The sequence below is a fragment of the Aquarana catesbeiana genome, linkage group LG12 (genome assembly GCF_042186555.1).
Source record: "Aquarana catesbeiana isolate 2022-GZ linkage group LG12, ASM4218655v1, whole genome shotgun sequence".
Taxonomy (NCBI): domain Eukaryota; kingdom Metazoa; phylum Chordata; class Amphibia; order Anura; family Ranidae; genus Aquarana; species Aquarana catesbeiana.
Genome location: NC_133335.1, coordinates 20,763,387 through 20,782,524, shown reverse-complemented (window position 1 = coordinate 20,782,524; position 19,138 = coordinate 20,763,387). Strand labels below are relative to the sequence as shown.

Below are 19,138 nucleotides of genomic sequence, written 5' to 3'. Positions count from 1 at the left end.
CCAACTCCCTTCCTGGACCCAAACCCCTTTAACGTCTGTCATATCGGCCCTCTGTCTAAGCCCTTTCTTTTGTACTGCGGGCCTAACTTTTTATGCACTTGTGGATCTTTCAAGTGATACCACAATGAACAGCGTAATAAATCCATATAACAGGCCTTTTAAGTGTCAGGAGATTGGCTAGAGCAATGTCGGAGTCATCTTTTGATTCTAGTTGTTCAGAAAAATGCTGTATATTATACATGTATCAATGAAACCACACAGCTAGACACACTCAATGATCTAACATACCAAAAAAATTGGCAGCTGTGTCTTCATCTCCAAAGAATTCTTGATTAAAAAATCCTTCACCATCATCATTCGCACCCACAAAACTGCTCTCAGGCAGAACACTGTTGTTGCTTACTTCAAAACTGCTATCCATAGTAATGTCCTGTCTCAGTGGATCTAGGTTTCCTGTTAAATAGAAAGTATAGAATCATATACTGTATGGAAAAAAACACCTGGAATTATTTACTGTAGCCAAATTCCCACTGGAACGAGAAGGAGACTAATATAACAAAATGTGGATCATATTTAGAGCCCATGACAGCCTCCATGTTGGAGCATATATTAATATTATTATACAGGATTTATATAGCGCCAACAATTTGCACAGCGCTTTACAACATGAGGGCAGACAGTACAGTTACAATACAATTAAATACAAGAGGAATCAGAGGGCCCTGCTTGTTAGAGCTTACAATCTAGGATATAGCAACAAATACTGAGAAATGTATTTTATTTTGTTAGCTCCGTGCAAAACCCTTCCATGTGCCCCCAACTCTAAAAGTTTGTTATAAGATGGGGAAGATGCCATTTTTGTGTATATTGCTCAAACTGGAGCAGGGAGAAATAGGGGTTGATTTACTAAAACTGCAAAGTGCAAAATCTGATGCAGTTCTGCATAGAAACCAATCAGCTTCCAGGATTTTTTTGTCAAGGCTTAATTGAACAAGATGAAGTTAGAAGCTGATTGGCTACTAAGCACAGCTGCGCAAGATTTTGCACTCTCTAATTTTAGTAAATCATCCCCATTGGATGCCTTCAGCTGCCATTGTTCTCTGCTGGGCTTCTGGGATGTCCCTGCACCTTTAGGGAGGAATGAGCTGCCCTCAGGCATACCTGTTCTTAATTTACCTGCCTTGATTAGGCACTTCTGGCAATTTTGGGTCGCAGGCAGGATTGCCACAATTTAGCCCATGATTCCAAATCTCACTGCACTAGTGGCAAAATGCACCAAGTGTGTTTGGGTGCCATTCATTTTTAATGACACCTCAAATGTGGTGCGGTTTTGCCACAATAAATCACGTGGTAATCGTGGGAAACTGCATCACGTGAAGCTTGTTGCCCAAAAGAATGGCACCCTTAAATAAGCATGGTACGTTTTGCCACTATTGCAGTGTGATTTGGAATTGTGGGCAGAATCGCTGTGATTCTGCCTGCAATCCCAAATCACCAGATGTGGATGGGGCCTAAAGCTCTTACATATATTTTCAAATTTTGCATATTAAAAAAAATGTTTTTAACTGAATTTTAACTTCAGTTTCTTGCTGGCTAGCTGATAAGTGTGCCAGGAAATACATTTTATTTTATTTTTTAAATACAACCAAGTTCCTGAGAATTTTACTTAGTATCAGCCTTTTGTAGTTTCCTGCACAACAGAATTCAGACAGAGAGAGGGTGGAGCAGTACTAGAAACCAATTAGGTGTCTGCGTGCAAATATACTTTGATGATAGAAGAGAGCAATCTGCCACTGTTTCACTGTCCAATCACAGGCTGATGGCAGAAAGGTGACCAAATCATATTGCATAACTGCAGCATAGAAAAGTCAGGTCACCCAGCTGGCTGTGTGATAGGGCTCTGTAAATATCAGAACTGGATAGACAGAAATACAAACCCTTTGGAAGATACATCCATAAATTCTTACAGTATATGTTGGTTTATGTATGGACTTACATGTTTGTCTGAAATTCAGCTTTCAATACAACTTCTTGATAGCCTAAGTAGATTTGCCTACGTCATATTGGTACACAAAGTGCACTACCCCCCCCCCCCCCCCCCCCCCCCGCAAAATCTGGTACAGCTGTGCATGGTAGCCAATCAGTTTCTAACTTCAGCTTGTTCAATTGAGCTTTGACAATAAAACCTGGAAGCCGACTGGGTTCTATGCAGAGCTGCACCAGATTTTGCACCCTCCAGCTTTAGTAAATCTCCAAAGTTCAATGAGATAGCCCTGTGTTCACACCATCCTTGTGTTTCAGGAGATGAAGGGTGCTGGCTCAGCAAAGATGATAACAAGAAAAATAGAGTAGGACAGCCACACTCCGATACATCAATGTGTAACACACCATGCCCATGTATCCACTAAATATCCATTAAAACATTTAGTCAAATTTGAACATCAATGTGTACACAAAGTCATAAATGTATCTTTAAAAATATGTGAAAATCTAAAAGTGTGTGTGTATACACACAAATACGTGTATGTGATTGACCACCACCAGGAGGTGTCAAAACAAGACCTCTCTCCCTGATAGTGTGAAAAAAACAAAAAACAAAAAACAAAAACAAAAAAAAAAAAAAAAACAAACACACACGCATATGCATACACATATATAGAAGAACCCCCTACATATCACGAGAAGGACTATATACAGGAGCACAACTAACTTTATTAAATTAAATTGAATTGAAACAAATTTGTCTCGAACGATATGCAATTACAGGCCATATTGTCTCTCCATTTAGCTCTGGATATTAATTGGTGTCATAAATATTAGTAGTGTAATCCTGAAAAATATATATGCATATTTTCAGTGTAATCCTAATATAGTGTGGTGGCAAAAAAGCAGGTATATAGTTGCCCACTATAAAAAGACCTTTCAGAACCGAAATGTGAGATATGAATGGCCAGAGTAAACCGGATAATTGTAACGAGTCTCGGATTAACGAACTGGCAGATGAAGGGAAAGTAAAACCCCATATGCTAATAGAGCTCGTGCTTTCAATCATAAAAATGGGATACATCCCATTCAAAGTTTAACCCCGCTAGTATTGAGGTGAAATATCCAGAACACTTCTCTTTTACAGAGTGTCCTGATTCTGTCACCCCTCCAATGGATGTAAAGATCCTATCCATTTCCTGTATGGTTAAACATGAAACATACTTGTCATGCACATCGATCCAATGTCTAGTGACATTGGTCAAGCGATTCTTTTCAATGTCGTGCAGATGAACATAGAGGCGATCTCTCAGCCGTCGAGTAGTCCATCCCACGTTTTGGATATTACATGAACTGCAGGTAATAAGCGAAAAATTTTGTGTTAAAATTAATAAATGAAGGGATCTTGAATATTTTGCCAGTGGTAGCGGAACAAACAACATCACCCCTTTTTATAAAAGGACAATAGGCACATGTTTTACTCCCACATCTAAAAGGTGCCTTTGAACTGCAACCAATGAGAGACTGAACTAGTGCTGGTGTATAAACTAGGGAATAAATATCTTCCCAATGTAGGAACACGGCGAGATACCGTTTTGATGCCACCTGTCAAAATCTGAGCATATATCGAGTCATTAAAAAGAACAGGAAGGTACCTAGTGACAATGTTCCTAATTTTATGGAATTCCACACTATAGGGTGTTGAGAACACAGGTGGAAAAGTTTCTACTATTTTTACTTCTAGTCGAGCCCCCATCCGAGATTAGTTGACAGCGGGGAGTGCTCTCAGCAATCTTGAAAGCTCTGGAGATTGTGGATTTAGGGTAACCCCGATCCTCAAACCTGATTTTCATATCCTCAGCTTCCTTTATAAAGTCAGAATCTTTACTGCAAATGTGCCTCAACCTAAGAAATAGACTTACTGGATTTAGATTTATTCTATTTTTTGGATGGCCTGAGTCGGCTTATATGCCTGCTTTTTTGCCAAAACACTATATTAGGATTACACTGAAAATATACGTATATATTTTTCAGGATTACAATACTAATATTTATGACACCAACTAATATCCGTAGCTAAATTGAGGGACAATATGGCCTGTAATTGCACTTACATTGTTCGAGACAAATTTGTTTCAATTCAATTTAATAAAGTTAGTTGTGCTCCTGTATATAGTCCTTCTCATGATATGTAGGGGTTCTTGTATATGCCTGTATGCATATGCGTGTGTCTGTTTGTTTTTTTTTTTTCACACTACCAGGGAGAGATGTCTTGTTTTGACATCTCCTGGTGGTGGTCAATCACATACACGTATTTGTGTGTATACACACACACACTTTTAGATTTTCACATATTTTTAAGGATACATTTATGATTTTTGTACACATTGATGTTCAAATTTGACTAAATGTTTTAATGGATGTTTAGTGGATACATGGGCATGGTGTGTCACACATTGATGTAAAGGCACCCTGCACCCTACATGTATTATGGAGTGTATGGGGGGGTTGGGGGGGGGCGATCTGCTGTAGCCTATTTATTGGACCCTGGGGCCATGAAGTGTTTTGAATTTGAACTCCTCATTTATTATTTATTTACCATTTTCTCCCTTACATGGGTTAATCCACCCACATATTGTCTACTCTGATCGCCTCCACGCCCACTCCTCCACTTCATGTGTGTGAAAGTACTTGAGGACCACACCTGACTACAATCTAGATTAGATACAATTGGTCAGGTGACTAGTGATTTATGTGTATAAAAGATAGATTGGGGTCAGTGGTCTACAGCTATGACTAAGCGCCGCTAACGGTGCAAAACGCGTCAGCTATCATCCGTACCTGCGCCTCTGTTGGTGTATGGACTAAAGCTGGCCATACACGGGTCGAATTTCAAAAGAATTTTCTTTCGAAAATCTTATCGAAGAATTTTTCGTTCGAATTTCGCTCCATTAGTGGGCTGCCGCAACAGCCAATTTTCGTGCAGTAATCAAATTTGAGTAATTAGGCATGTTGGGAATTTTTTGAAAAACGAACGATTTTCTAATCAATGATGGGAGAATCGTGCGAGAATTGTAAAAGAAAATAGAATGCACACAAGTGCAAGAAAAGAAAAATTCCCAGAAAGAAAAAAAAGATTCCCGGCCACGAAAATTCTTTTCTGTAGCACCATGAGGTGAAATTGAAGGCTTGGTTGGTTGAATTTCAAAAATCAATGGTGGCATCATCAGATCAAAAAACTCAAAGTTTCTGATTGTGAAAAGAAAACTAATTCGGAATTCGACCATGTATGGCCTGCCTAAGTTTTATCAATAAAGGCATTAGATCAGAGTGCGGCTGTCCTTCTCTATTTTTCTTGTTAATAAATCTCCCCCATTGAGTCATTTTGTCTGTTTCTGAAGCAGCACTGCCTTTCAATTGTTCCCAATCATTTTTTTTTTTTTTTAACAAAGGTGTTCCCAATCATTTTACCAATACAGCCTGCCTGTATAAATCTAAAGCAGGGGATTACAAAACAGGCATGTCTGTTATTTATAACATAACAGACTCCTTACCAAAACTTTCTTGAGTACGTTGCTTGCTAATATCCTCTTTCATCGTGATGTCCTCTGCTCGGCTTTGGTTCAATGTGAAATGATCCACCACATCAATGGTACTGCAAGGTACACAAAAGACAGAAATACATACAGAACTGAAATCATAAACAACCCAGGCTGCTATCTGAGTGAAATGCCATACTCAGTGGTCACTGGCTATGTTATTAAACAATTTGTTGTCACATGCAGAAAGATGTTGATAAAATTTAAACGTTACCACTAGGTTTTTTTTCTCTATTTGTAATGGAACACATGGTTTTCAATCTAAACACTAAGCCAGCAGAAAGGTGTCTAGTCAGAGTCCAGTGCACACAAACCCTTAGATTGCTCGGTTGCGATTGTATAGCTCAGTGGCCATTTAGGAGGGATCGCTTATACATGCTACATTAACTGAAATTTGTTTTTTTTGCCATTTTTAGATTTTTAATGCAAAATACTTATCTTAAACTGAAGTGTATCGTGTACTGACTTATATCTGCAGAATATGTGAATGTACCTGCTGATATTTATTCAACAAATGTTTCACAACTTGCTGGACTCACCGTCATATCATGATTGTGCTAGCTGTTTATTTTTCATCACTTTATAAAAATACAGTACAGAACAAAGATTCTTCAACCACTATGTGTATATTGTAACACAAAGCTCTAAACTTCAAGAAAGAAAAGAAAAGAAAAAAAAAAAATACTAGGAAGTATCTATGCTACCAAAACGGGTTCTACATGCAAGTCCACATATAAAATCAATTGCTTTTAAATTTGTAATGGACATTAAAATACCACCTGCACTAAGAAGGTCATGCTTTATGCACCAGGGGGTTGCAGAGACATTCACAATTGCACCAATATGTATGTCTGTACACTGAGCAGGTGACATTGGAGTGAGACTACTCTTCACATGAAGGACAACTGGCCAGTAAAGTACAACAATTAGCAGAAGGTACCCAAATACAAAAGCAACTGACACAATCAGCCATATTAGGCAACAATCAATACATGCCTATGAAATTTCCTGACAACTTTATTAAAATAAATACAACACTCTGGGGTTGATTAATTAAAGGAAAGTAGACTTTGCACTATGCAAGTGCAGTTGCTCCAGAGCTTAGTAAATGAGACAAAGTGCTGCTGATTTGCATCATCCAATCAGGTGCAAGAAAAAAATGCATTTTTTTTTAACTTGCATGTGATTGGGTATTCTTTGCAAAGTGAAGCTTCACATTTCTTAAGCTCTGAAGCAACTGCAGTCTCAGAATGTACATCTATATGCCTTTAGTAAATCAACCCCTATGTGTATGTGTGTACTGTGACAGTAAAAAAAAAAAAAGAAGGAAAACTTCTGAAACTTACTTTAAATCAGGCAGCTGATCATCAAAATCATAAAACGCTTCTTGAAAAGTGATGGCATCATACTTAGCTTCCCGATTGCCATCGGAGAGATCTAACATTTCTAGAAATAAAGCAGACACAACATGATACCAGCCAAATGCACCTTTATCAATATTACTTTTTTTTACCCTCTTTTGTTTTATATTTAATTTAGCACGCAGTAGAAGAGCTCAAAACAGAGCATTGACCATATTCCATAGACAGCAATAACATTACAGTATGTAATAATACTGAATCACTGCATAAGAAGGAAGGAGGTGGTCTTTGGAGGTCCTGCCCTAAGAAGAGCAGACTATGGATCCAGATCTACGCGCTTCTCCGCATTCTTTTTCATTCTAATGTTAATAGGAACTCTTATGGGGCTCTTCTCTTTAAACCTATTGAGGAGTTGCTTAGACCAGAACGACAAATGGCGACCAAACTGACCATAGAAAGGGCCTGGAAATCCCCAATTCTTAGTTTTAAAGCAGTAAAACACTGTATGAATGATATTATGGTCAGCGAGAAACTGACAGCTATTTTTTTAGACACCTATGATAAATTTCTCTGAGTTTGGCAGCCTTGGATTCCTTCCGCACATCCATCGCGTTTTAACAACCTCCTTTCAGCAATTTGATATTTCTCGATACATCGACCCGAGACCTTACCTTTCTCTTCCTTCTTGGCTTTCTCTTTCTGGTCTCGTCTTTTGTGCTTCCCACCGTCCTTTTTTACCCTTCTCCTCCTACGTTTTTTTGATCCTTCTAGTCTGTTTGAATGTTTGTTCAGCCGTCAGGCCAATCTTTGGACATGATGGTGAGAGGATGTTATGTTCTTTAACCCCTTCCTGACCAGCCGCCGCAGTTGTACTGTGGCAGGTTGGCTCCCCTGGGCGAACTGACGTAGCTGTACCTTGATTCGCCTTTTGACCACTAGGGGGCGCGTGCGCGCCACGCCGATGCGTGTGCCCGACAGTCGCATTGACCACTGGGCACCCGCGATCGCTCCACACAGAGACAGAACGGAGATCTGTCAATGTAAACAGAGAGATCTCCGTGCTGTCAGGGGTGAGGAGAGTGATCTGTTGTTCATACTAAGTATGAACAACGAATGCTTCTCCTCACCCAGGCAGTCCCACCCCCCCCCCACAGTTAGAATCACTCTCTAGGGAACACAGTTAACTCCTTCATCGCCCCCTAGTGTTAAGCCCTTCCCTGCCAGTGACATTTACACAGTAATCAGTGCATTTTTATAGCACTGATCGCTGTATAAATGCCAATGGTCCCTAAAATGTGTCAAAAGTGTCCGATCTGTCCGCCATAATGTCGCAGTCCCGATAAAAATCGCTGATCACTGCCATTACTAGTAAAAAAAATAAAATAATAATAATAAAATAAATAGTAATAATAAAAATGCCATAAATCTATCCCTTATTTTGTAGATGCTGTAACTTTTGCGCAAAGCAATCAATATACGCTTATTGCGATTTTTATTACTAAAAATATGTAGAAGAATACATATCGGCCTAGACTGAGGAAAAAATTGGCTTTTTAAAAAAAAAAAAAAAAAACAAAAAAAAAAAAAAAATCGGGGATATTTATTATAGCAAAAAAGTACAAAATATTGTTTTTTTTTATCAAAGTTGTCGCTCTTTTTTTGTTTATAGTGCAAAAAATAAAGACCACAGAGATGATCAAATACCACCAAAAGAAAGCTCTATTTGTGGGGAATAAAGGACATCAATTTTGTTTGGGTACAACGTTGCACGACCGCACAATTGTCAAATAGTAACGCAGTGCCGTATTTCAAAAAATGGCCTGGTCACTGAGCAGCCAAATCTTCCGGGCCTGAAATGGTTAAGGCTGAATTGCCAACTACCCCAATTGGTACCTTATTATGATCTCACAGTCAATTTATTGGTAGATGGACTGTGTTTGTTTCTATGAGATTTTGAGGTCCTCTGGGACCATTTGCTATCCCTATTGCATGTAACTTTGATTATGTTGTGAGAGCAATTCTCTTACTTGCTAATATTTTGTTCGTTGCATAATGTTTGACAGTCGGCTCTGTTTATGGCATGTGAGGTTCCATATCAAGTGGAGAGTTTTCAGAGAGGTAATGCAAGCCACATGTAAGATTAAAGGGCTACCCGCTGGTGTTTATTGGTCAGCATGTACAGCAAACAAAAGGATTCCCACGCATAAGTAGGAAAGTCCAAAAACAAATGTCAAGCCTCCTGGCCAGTAAATAGACCTCACTGGGTCTGCTCCAGTCCTGCAGACATGTGCCCTCACAGCCTGCTTGTCTTCTTTTCTCAGCACCCACCCGGATTAACCCAGAGAAGACAAATTATACCCCAGGTGAGGAGCAAGGTATGACCAGTGCTTAACCCCTCACATCCTGCTACAGACCTCTCACTGCCACCCATTTACCTTATGAACCTCAAAACTCAAATGTGGCAGATACACCCCATCGACAACTAACAGGGGCTGTCTGTCACAGGCAATAACGTTTTTATTAAAGGAGGAGGTTATCACATGGCAATAAGGGCGGTAGCTGTGGTTCAGGAGTCCATCTTCGCAAAGCTATTGCAGAAGGTACATAATAGAAGACAACAACTAAAATGTCCAAAACTTTGATACTCTTTATCATAGTATAAAAAAGTTTTAGGAGGGTGGGAACCAACAGCAGGGGCAATTGGCGGTTATGGTTTCGAGGGAGCTGCTGTGTTTTCTTCAGGAGTGGTTAATGGAGATGAAAGGAGGGAGTGGTGTGGGGCTAGTGGGGGTTGAAAAAAAAAAAAAAAGCGGGATGAGGTGGGTAGAGGGAGGGAAGGAAGGAGGTAAGGAGTAGTGATCCAGGGAACAGTTGGCACGGGAGGCTCCAAAGTTTAGTGCGGTTAAAGAAAGTTGTTATACTAGTCTGTGGAGATTTATTTTATCCAGTAAAACCATGTTGTATGACATTTTGAGTCAGAACCTTTTATGGAACTTGTGGAGTCTTCCATCAGTTTAATGTCATTGATTCTGTGAAAACCATTGTTGAATGCTGGGGGGGGGGGACGACATTTTAATGGGGCCAGAATGCACAAACACGCAGAACTGGCCATGAATTATTATGAAATTCGTATAGACTTTCAGAGTTGTGGTAAGGTGTTGTGGGTAGGTGGAAAGAAAAAATGTGTCTTGGGGATAATATTACTCTTTATTACACATCACCAACATATTATGCATCGTGGTATAACCTTTATTTCTTTGTTTTCTGCCATTTCAGGATGAAAACTGTCCACTGTAAATTTTGCTATTGCTTCATAAGAAGGGAAAGGAGCTGAATATAGTAAAAATATCTCCCTGTGGAGGCGCCCTATAATAAGGCTTACCTGTAGGTACAGTAAATATCTCCTAAACGCACACTGTTTAGAAGATATGTTCTTTAGTAACAGCCGGTGACGTCACCGGCACATGCGCACTGCACTTTCAATGGACGGCATGCCGTCCTTCGAGAGAATTTTTAGCGCAGCCGTGACAGTGTGCCGCTGGAGGGCTTCCTTTTAAGGCAAGTCTGTCATAACGTGCTAGTATGTGATGCATACTACCACAATATGACATTACCTGCAGGGGCCCAATTTTTTCTTTTTTTTTTAGTTGCAGTTTACTACCGCTTTCCTCAGGATAGAAAAAAAAGGCAACATATTATTCAATTTACGAATGACTTGCAGACCTGTAGGGTGTTGTTAGTCTTTACCTGTTTTATATAAATCAAGTTCTTTACAACTACCCCATTTTATAGATACCTGGACGGAAGGCTAGCTTCATTTTGAGCAGAGATTCATTGCAGTCGGCCAGCAGATATTTTGTCTTCCGGTTGAATACTCGCACTACTCCAAGAAGTAAATGTCCTGATATTCTCAAGGACATCACCGTCTACGAGACAGATATTTAAGACATTAACATTCTATTCCCAGCTAATTTCCACAGCCATACAACACCAAAACGAAAAAAAAATTAAAAGTATCTGGGGACGTACCTTTGCAGACAGGATATTTTTGATGGCCATTTCAAGGTTGCATTCAAATATATTACTCTTGGTCAATTTCTTATGCCAGTGAGCTGCTATCCATATCTTGGCCAGGATCCCATGCTTGTCCAGAAGAACATGTGTGTAAAACATTTTTTAAAAAAACTCACAGACATCTAAAAGCTGCAATACATGATACTGATTGTTATTCATTTGACATTTCCTTTTGTTTACCAACAATACTGTAGTTTCTATTCTTTTCTAAAAGGAAAAGTGACCGTAATAGGAAAGAACTACAACATGCTATGAAAAGTAGTACCTCTTGCAGCTGCTCAGTACAAGGCTGGTGCAGCATTGATATCATAGGTGTGCATAGCGTTTTGCATGGGGGCGTGTACCCTAAAGCTCAAAAACACACGTGTGTCTACATATATTTGACCCCGGCACATTAATCTCCCTGCCGGCACAGTGAAAGACTCTTATGGCAGAGCCGGTAAGAGGGAGTGCTTTCCTATCTTCCTGCTGGCACACAGAGTGATAATGCTAATGTGCATGGGGTGATTAGGGTGTGCCCAGGCACATCCGGCACACCCTGTGTGCACGCCTATGAAATCCTCTAGTAGGGTGGTGTGGGGTCTGATCAAGCTGGCTTGTAAAGAATAACTAACCTATCATAGACACTGCTCCCTATTTTGCAATGGGGTCCATCCACCTCTAGTGACACTTTACAGATTATAGGATGATGTCAACAAACAGATTTGAGCCTGCACAGGCTGAGTGATTAAAAGAAGTACACTGTCATAGTACACATCAGGTTCATTTGCATAGTGCGAGATCACCATTACATGTACTGTGCCAGGGACCGCTTGGAAGAGGTGGTCCCAGGCATGGTTCACTTGTGGTCCAGTATGGTCTCCTTCAGTGCGAATGCAAACCATGCATTAACTCAGAACTCTCCATAGACCACTGAGCATGGAGGCAGGGATCACTGTGATCTGGTTGGCAGAGGGGATAATGCAGACCAACAGCCAAAAGCAGCCCTATCTAAATTCAACAAAGGTGATCAGTACATCATCAGGCATCTAGAGCTCACACTAAACATAGAAATGAACATAACATGCCATTGTACTGGTTTTTTTTTGTGCCTTGTCTGAATTTTTCCTGTGAATGTATTCAATCTTTTATTATAGCCAACACAAAAGTGAGAATATTCTTGTGTGTGAGAATTTGCTCAACCTACCAGTTAGTACTGGACACCAGAGAGAGAAAGATAAATGACACCATGGAATGGAAGCGTCCACTACTGCAGGCTCTGGTGGTCATATTGGAGAGGACAGGGTCTCATTCAGACGAAGGACAAATCAGAGGGTATTAGTGCCAGGAGTAGAGACCCATAAAGTGCAGCTAAAATAAATACCAGCCATGGCATAGGTAGGCAGAAGATGCAACCTACAAAGGGTCAAAATTATGAATGGCATCCTTACTGGCAGTCCTTCATAGCAGACTGTTTGCCAGATTAAAAGGACCATACTAGGTGGTATACCATTTTGTAACAAATTTCTTTTTTCTAAACACAAAAAAAAAAATATAATTATCTCTCTACTAAAAAGATGAACTTTGGACAAAATACACATACTCCACAATATGTAAACCATGTTACCTAGCAGAGGAAAGGTTATCAGTCCACACACACACACATTAATTTACTAAAACTGGAGCGTGCAAAATCTTCCGCAGCTCTGCATAGAAACCAATCAGTTTCCAGGCTTTTTTGTCAAAGCTTAAGGCTGCATTCACATGTGCAGCTCCAAAGTTGTGCAATTTCATCTGCAACTTGGGATGAGACTTTGGCTTTGACTGTAGCACAACTGTCACACTAATAACATTAAGATGTGACTCTCATGCAACATTTGAGGGTTTACATAGTAGTCTGTGGCACTCAAGTCACAACAAAGTAGTGCAGGAATCTTTAAGTCGCTGCGACTTTAAGTTACCTCGACTTTAAGTTACCTATACTTGAAGGGCTTTCCATTGAAATACATGGGCTGCAACTTTATGTGTCGCATGACAAGTCGCGCAAGTGTGAATGGAGCCTTAAAAGGGATACTAAAGTCTCATATTTTTTTTATTGTTTAAAATAACAAACAATAAAATGTCAATCGCTGCAACTTTTTATGTCATGCTGTATTTGCGGAGCAATTTTTCAAACGCTTTTTTTTTTTTTTTTTTTTTTTTAATTTTCATGAATTTAAAAAAAAAAACAAAAAAAAACAAAAAAACAGTAGTTAGCCCAACTAGTATTGTATAATATGAAAGATGATGGTATGCCGAGTAAATAGATACCTAACATGTCACACTTTAAAATTGTGCACACTCGTTGAATGGCGTCAAACTTCGGTACTTAAAAATCTCCATAGGTGGCCCGTAAAAATTTTTCACAGGTTACATGTTTAGAGTTACAGAGGAGGTCTTGGGATCGAATTATTGCTCTCACTCTAACGTTTACGGCAATACCTCACATGTGTGGTTTGAACGCCGTTTACATATGTGGGCGCAACGTACGTATGCATTCGCTTTTGTGTGCAAGCACGCGGGATAGGGGCGCTTTAAGAATAAACATTTTAAAAAAAAATATTTTTTTTTTACACTGTCTCTTTAAAAATTTGTTATCACTTTTAATCCTATTACAATGTAATGTAAACATCCCTTGTAATAGGAACAGGGCATGACAAGTCCTCTTTATGGAGACATGTGGGGTCTATAAGACCCCACATATCTCCTCTAGGCTGGAAAGCCAGAGATCAAAAAAAAAAAAAAAAAAAAAAAAGGATCTTGGCCTTTCAAGAGTACAACTGCCAGTCCGGACTGCCAGTCATACCATTGCACCCGGGCCTCCGAAGATCATAGAGACTGCCAGGGACCATCTGGTCACCGGTATTCTCTATGGTAAACCTCCACCGCCAGCGGATTTCTTTTCCGGCTTGCCAATCGCACTGGCGAGCCGGTAGAAGCACCGGAGGGCGGGGGGATCCCCTCCCATTGCCTGTAAAAACGATCAAGTGGCTGAATTGCCACTATGATTGTTTTTACAGTGCAGGGAATAGTCAGCTAAAAAAGATGATATCTGAATGATGCCTGCAGATGTACCCATCATTCAGATATCCCCTCTCTAAGTCCAGGACGTCATATGACGGTGTTGGGCGGAAAGTGGTTAATGAACAAAATGCATTAAGATAAAATACTTTCTGCTTTTACAATCACTTTAATTGAACAAGCTGGAATTAGAAGCTGATTGGCTACCATGCACAGCTACACCAGATTTTGCACTCTCCACTTTTAGTAAATCAACCCCCATTGTATTCCATGATTATCTTACAAAAAACAATAGACTTGAGAAAATGTTTATCCAACAGAAAACTGCTGAACATGTTATAGGAAGAACCAACGTTCAGTTCAGAATCTATAAAGCGCTTAAGCCATAGTAGATGCTGTGCTTCTGGACTGCTGACACACAACTATCTAAGTGTAGAAACTAAACTAGACTAATCTATGAATTCTACATAACAAGGACTAAAAGAAAATCTTAGCTCACAGCATACAGCACACTTTCATTTTATAACATCAGCATTATAACAGCAATATAAACAATAGTTGATTTAAACAACCCAAAACAAGCTTACGTGAAAAATATTTTTTCCTGTTGTGAGTTATGTCTGCCTGTTGGCCATCAAGTTCTAAGGACCACATATCCCATGGTACCTTGCACCCTACAAGTTGCGATTTCTGTACTGACTCCTCCTTTCAGCACCTCTGTGGTTCAGAAGACAGGTGTTTCGTCAGATTAGGCGAGCCGTCAAATGTGTAACGGAAGTGACTTTCTGTCGCCATCTTGCTACACCCCGCACTCCTCCATAGTAAGGATACACTGAGAAGGGGGAAAGCGGATATCTTGTTACACCCACCAGAGTTTTGCATTTTTATACTTATTTTTAACAGTAACGTGAGTTTATACGGTGAAATACATTACTTAGAACTCAGTCTGACTGGTTAGATGTTGAATTTTAAAGAGGAAGTAAACCCTCTCTTTAAAAAAAAGAAAAAAACACTGAAGGACAAAGGCATAATGAGCTAGTATGCATAGCATACTAGCTCATTATGAATTACTTACCTGAGATCGAAGCCCCGGAAGCAACCCTCGTTTACCTCCTCCATCGCTGACACGTTGGCTCGGCGTGCCTTCCGGGTATCACTGCTCCGGTGCTGTGACTGGCCGGAGCAGTGATGACGTCACTCCCGCACTCTGGTGTCGCCACTAACGGAATGAGCGCCGTTAGAAACGGCACGCTCAGTGCGCCTGCGCCCGAGGTCTACGCTGTCTGCTGCTATTCCTGCAAATATCTCCTAAACCGTGTAGGTCTGGGAGATATTTCTTGCACCTACAGATAAGCCTTAATCTAGGCTTACCTGTAGGTTAAAGTGGTTGTAATGGGTTTACAACCACTTCAAAAGCAGCGGCGAGCCTCCAGATCTCACAGGTTTGCTAATCTGACAGAAGTTTGCTGCTTTAAAAATTCAACATCTAAACATTCATACGGAGTTCTAAGTGCTGTATTTCACTATATAAACTCACTTTACTGTTAAACATAAGTGTAAAATGCAAAACTCCGGTGGGTGTAACAAGATGTCCGCTTTTCCCCCTCTCAGTGTATCCTTACTATGGAGAAGTGCGCGGTGTAGCAAGATGGCGGCGACGGAACGTCACTTCCGTTACACATTCTGAAGGGTTGCCAAATCTGATGAAACACAGGCTCTTTGAAATGTGTGACACAGCAGTGCCTACTCACAGGGCATGGTAAATACGTGTCACAGAGATCAAAGAAGTGTGGGAAATCTTCACAAAGGTTAGAAACTTCAAGATTATTCAGATTAATAGGAGTAGGTTACAAATAATAATAAAAAAAATAATTTGGAAATGTATATATTGGATTTTACATTTTGACTATAGCTTTAACTATGGCCACAGAAGACCCAGCATATGAGATATAGCTTTGTATACCCATAATTTAATATCCAAGCAACAAAGCATTGTGATGCACACACAGCTCGTACACCTGTACAGGATTGCTATGAATAAAAGAAGTTATAAACCCAATCACTAAATTCTCACAGAATCATCTCACATAATCTCAATCTTTCAAACTCTGTAGCTTTTATTAAAAGAATACCCGGTGAACCTGCCATGATTAGGCACTTCCTGTCATAAGGTAACAACTGAGTCCTGATTGTGCTCCTGCTTTTTCACCCTGTCACATGAGGCCCTTGGTGAACACTACAAGCAAAGCTCAGTGTGCAGGCATGGTTCACAGAGATATAATGATATAATGTACAGCCAATGGCTGAAAGGAGTGCAAGGAGTGGCTGAAAAATGCCAGAGAAGATCAGCAGCAGTGGAAAAAAAAAAAGGAAGGTGAAAACGTTATTTTAAAGTGGTTGTAAACCTGTACATTTACCAAGTGAAGGGACTGGCCTCAGGTGATCAAACAAATCCTCCAAATAAGTTTGTACCCGTTTAGCTGCAGCCCTCTTATCTCTACTGCCCTTGAAAGTTCAGAAGTTATACAGCTTGTCCGAGCTTCAGAAAGCAGGGGTGCGGGGAGCTGAATCTACACTCTGCCGAGCTCAGTGAGGAGAACTCCGAGATTCAAACCGTTAATGGGCAGGCTGAATGTACCAAGTTGATCGACCGATCAACTTGGGTACAACCAGCCTGCCGGATTCTCTTGTGGATATCACTGGCAGCTGCTAAAGCATGTCAGCATCTAGGCAAGGAAGAGAATACATACAGATATTGTTCAAAATTTGGGTGGAACCCCGCTTTAAATAAAAAAAATAAGACAACTGTTTATGTTACCTGTGATGGTACTTTAGCTAACTAAATGCCATCCAGTAAGGCCTCATTCACACGGCTGAATTGGCAGTGATATGGCAAGTATCTTGCAAAAATCTGACTGAGAGCCCAGGAAGCAATTACCTGCGATGATTACCGATGGATGCAAGTAGCTTGTGTCGAGCGATGGCCATCTGTCCCTAACTGCAGGTAATCTCTCCCTCCACAATTACTTCCAATTACACCAGCGGACAGCTACTGTCAGCCTGCCATTACTTTGCACAGACTTCCCCTCCACAGCTATTCACAAACCTCTAGTTTATCATAAAGATACTTTCTACACCACGGCCACTTGGATGATGTGAACGAGGCCTTAGGTTTTTGGTTCTAGAGAGCATAAATCTTTATCAGATTGCTATTTAGTTAGTACACTACTGCATCTTGATTTTTTGGCTGACACCATTTCCAGTAATGAAATTCTTTATGATAAACACTAAGCCGGCGCACATCAAAGGATACCCCCCTGGAGACCAACAAACCCCAGAACTGGGTGTTCTTCTGTAGATTTCAATAGATGTATTAGAAGCAAGCGCACATTTTGTTCTGGGTGGCAACCCCACTGGGATACAGACAGTCTACAACCCGTAACCTGATTGAAGAGTATGTGCAACATTATTGGCAAGAAGTCATGGGGCCCACCACTTGTCACTAAAATCCTGTACATGTGTTGTCTGAACCAGTACCAGGACATGGCCCTTTAACACCCTAGGGCACATATATCAAACGCAAGGCCCGTGGACTGAAATTGGCACACCAGGCCTTGTCATGTGGCCCTCTCACCCAGTTTTGCAGCCGGAACGTGGCAGAATTCTAATCTGTCACCTCCGACTCTCATCCTCTGATCCCGCTCCCTACTGTCACTTGTAAAACACAGAAGCCTTTGTTCTCAGTGGCTCCCAGAATTAACAGATCCCTGCATGCACTCATGGTGGGGCATGGCGGGGACAGATCTTCAGAGAGAACGATATCCCTGCAAGGCAAAGCCACCTATACAGGGAGGTAATAGGAAGTCGGGCAACGTAGGAGTAGAGATGTATTGAAGCATTGGGGGGGGTTGAACTCTGTACATAGCACACCCCTAAACCCTGCACTCTGTACATAACACACTCCTGAACCCTGCACTTTGTACATTACACGCTCCTGAACCATGCACTCTGTACGTAACACACTCCTGAACCAGGCACTTTGTACGTAACACACTCCTGAACCCTGCACTCTGTACATAACACACTCCTGAACCCTGCACTTTGTACGTAACACACTCCTGAACCCTGCACTTTGTACGTAACACACTCCTGAACCCTGCACTCTGTACATAACACACTCCTGAACCCTGCACTCTGTACATAACACACTCCAGAACCCTGCACTTTGTACGTAGCACACTCCTGAACCCTGCACTTTGTACGTAGCACACTCCTGAACCCTGCACTTTGTACGTAACACACTCCTGAACGCTGCATTCTGTACATAGCACACCCCTGAGCTTTGCACTCTGTAAGTTTTGCATTCCTGAACCCTGCACTCTATATGTAGAGCACCCCTAAGCCCTGCATTCTCTACATAGCGCACCCCTGAGCTCTGCACTTTGTACGTAACACACTCCTGAACCCTGCACTCTGTACATAGCACACCCCTGAGCTTTGCACTCTATGCATACAGCACCACCGGAACCGCACTCTGTACATAGCATGCCCCTGAACTCTGTATGTTGTGCACCCCAGATACAACTGGCCCTTTGAGGGCAACCATACTGCTGATGCGGCCCACAATGAAATGGAGTTTGACACCCCTGCCCTAGGGGAAAACGCCAAAGTGACCCCCCCTCCATGAGCTACTTCATCAGGATAGAAAACGCATGAGAAACTTTTTTATGGGAATTTTCAGGTGCTACAATGACCACAGATCTCTTGCATAAAAGCATTGGTTTTATTGATGCAATCTTCTATTAAAGTGGTTTTAAACTCTCAATTTAAAAAATTGTAAACAGGTGGGTTTTTTTTAACAGAAGCAACCCTATCGGTCTCTTCTGTCATAACTGCTTCCCCCTGCCTCTCAGCTGTAGTATACACTGAGCCGTGCATGCGTGGCCCATTGTACATTTATGCCAGACGCTCTGTGCCGTGATGATGCGACTCCCGTGCACATGCACAGGAGTAACGCCATCACGGCCCGGCCATTCAAGCGAACAAACCGACAGAACCCGTAAGGGGGACCAGACGAAGATG

The 19,138-nt window shown here is 41.0% G+C and overlaps 1 protein-coding gene across 1 annotated transcript; it reads right to left on the bottom strand.

Moving 5' to 3' along the window:
• Nucleotides 1–271: 271 nt before the first annotated feature.
• LOC141114301 (double-strand-break repair protein rad21-like protein 1) lies at nucleotides 272–11,116 on the bottom strand. The gene is made up of 5 exons (XM_073607905.1): nucleotides 10,973–11,116; nucleotides 10,740–10,869; nucleotides 6,929–7,028; nucleotides 5,538–5,638; nucleotides 272–453 (listed from the first exon to the last, which is right to left on the bottom strand). The coding sequence occupies exons 1-5, from the start codon at nucleotides 11,114–11,116 to the stop codon at nucleotides 272–274; spliced, it is 657 nt and encodes a 218-aa protein (XP_073464006.1).
• Between the last annotated feature and the right edge of the window lie 8,022 nt (nucleotides 11,117–19,138).

Excerpts from the sequence above, each read along its gene's own strand:
- LOC141114301 (XM_073607905.1), bottom strand. The coding sequence starts at position 11,116 with ATGTTTTACACACATGTTCTTCTGGACAAGCATGGGATCCTGGCCAAG. Across the intron at positions 5,639-6,928 it reads GATCAGCTGCCTGATTTAAA|TACCATTGATGTGGTGGATC; the intron begins GTAAGTTTCAGA and ends TGTACCTTGCAG. Across the intron at positions 454-5,537 it reads ACGTACTCAAGAAAGTTTTG|GAAACCTAGATCCACTGAGA; the intron begins GTAAGGAGTCTG and ends TCTATTTAACAG.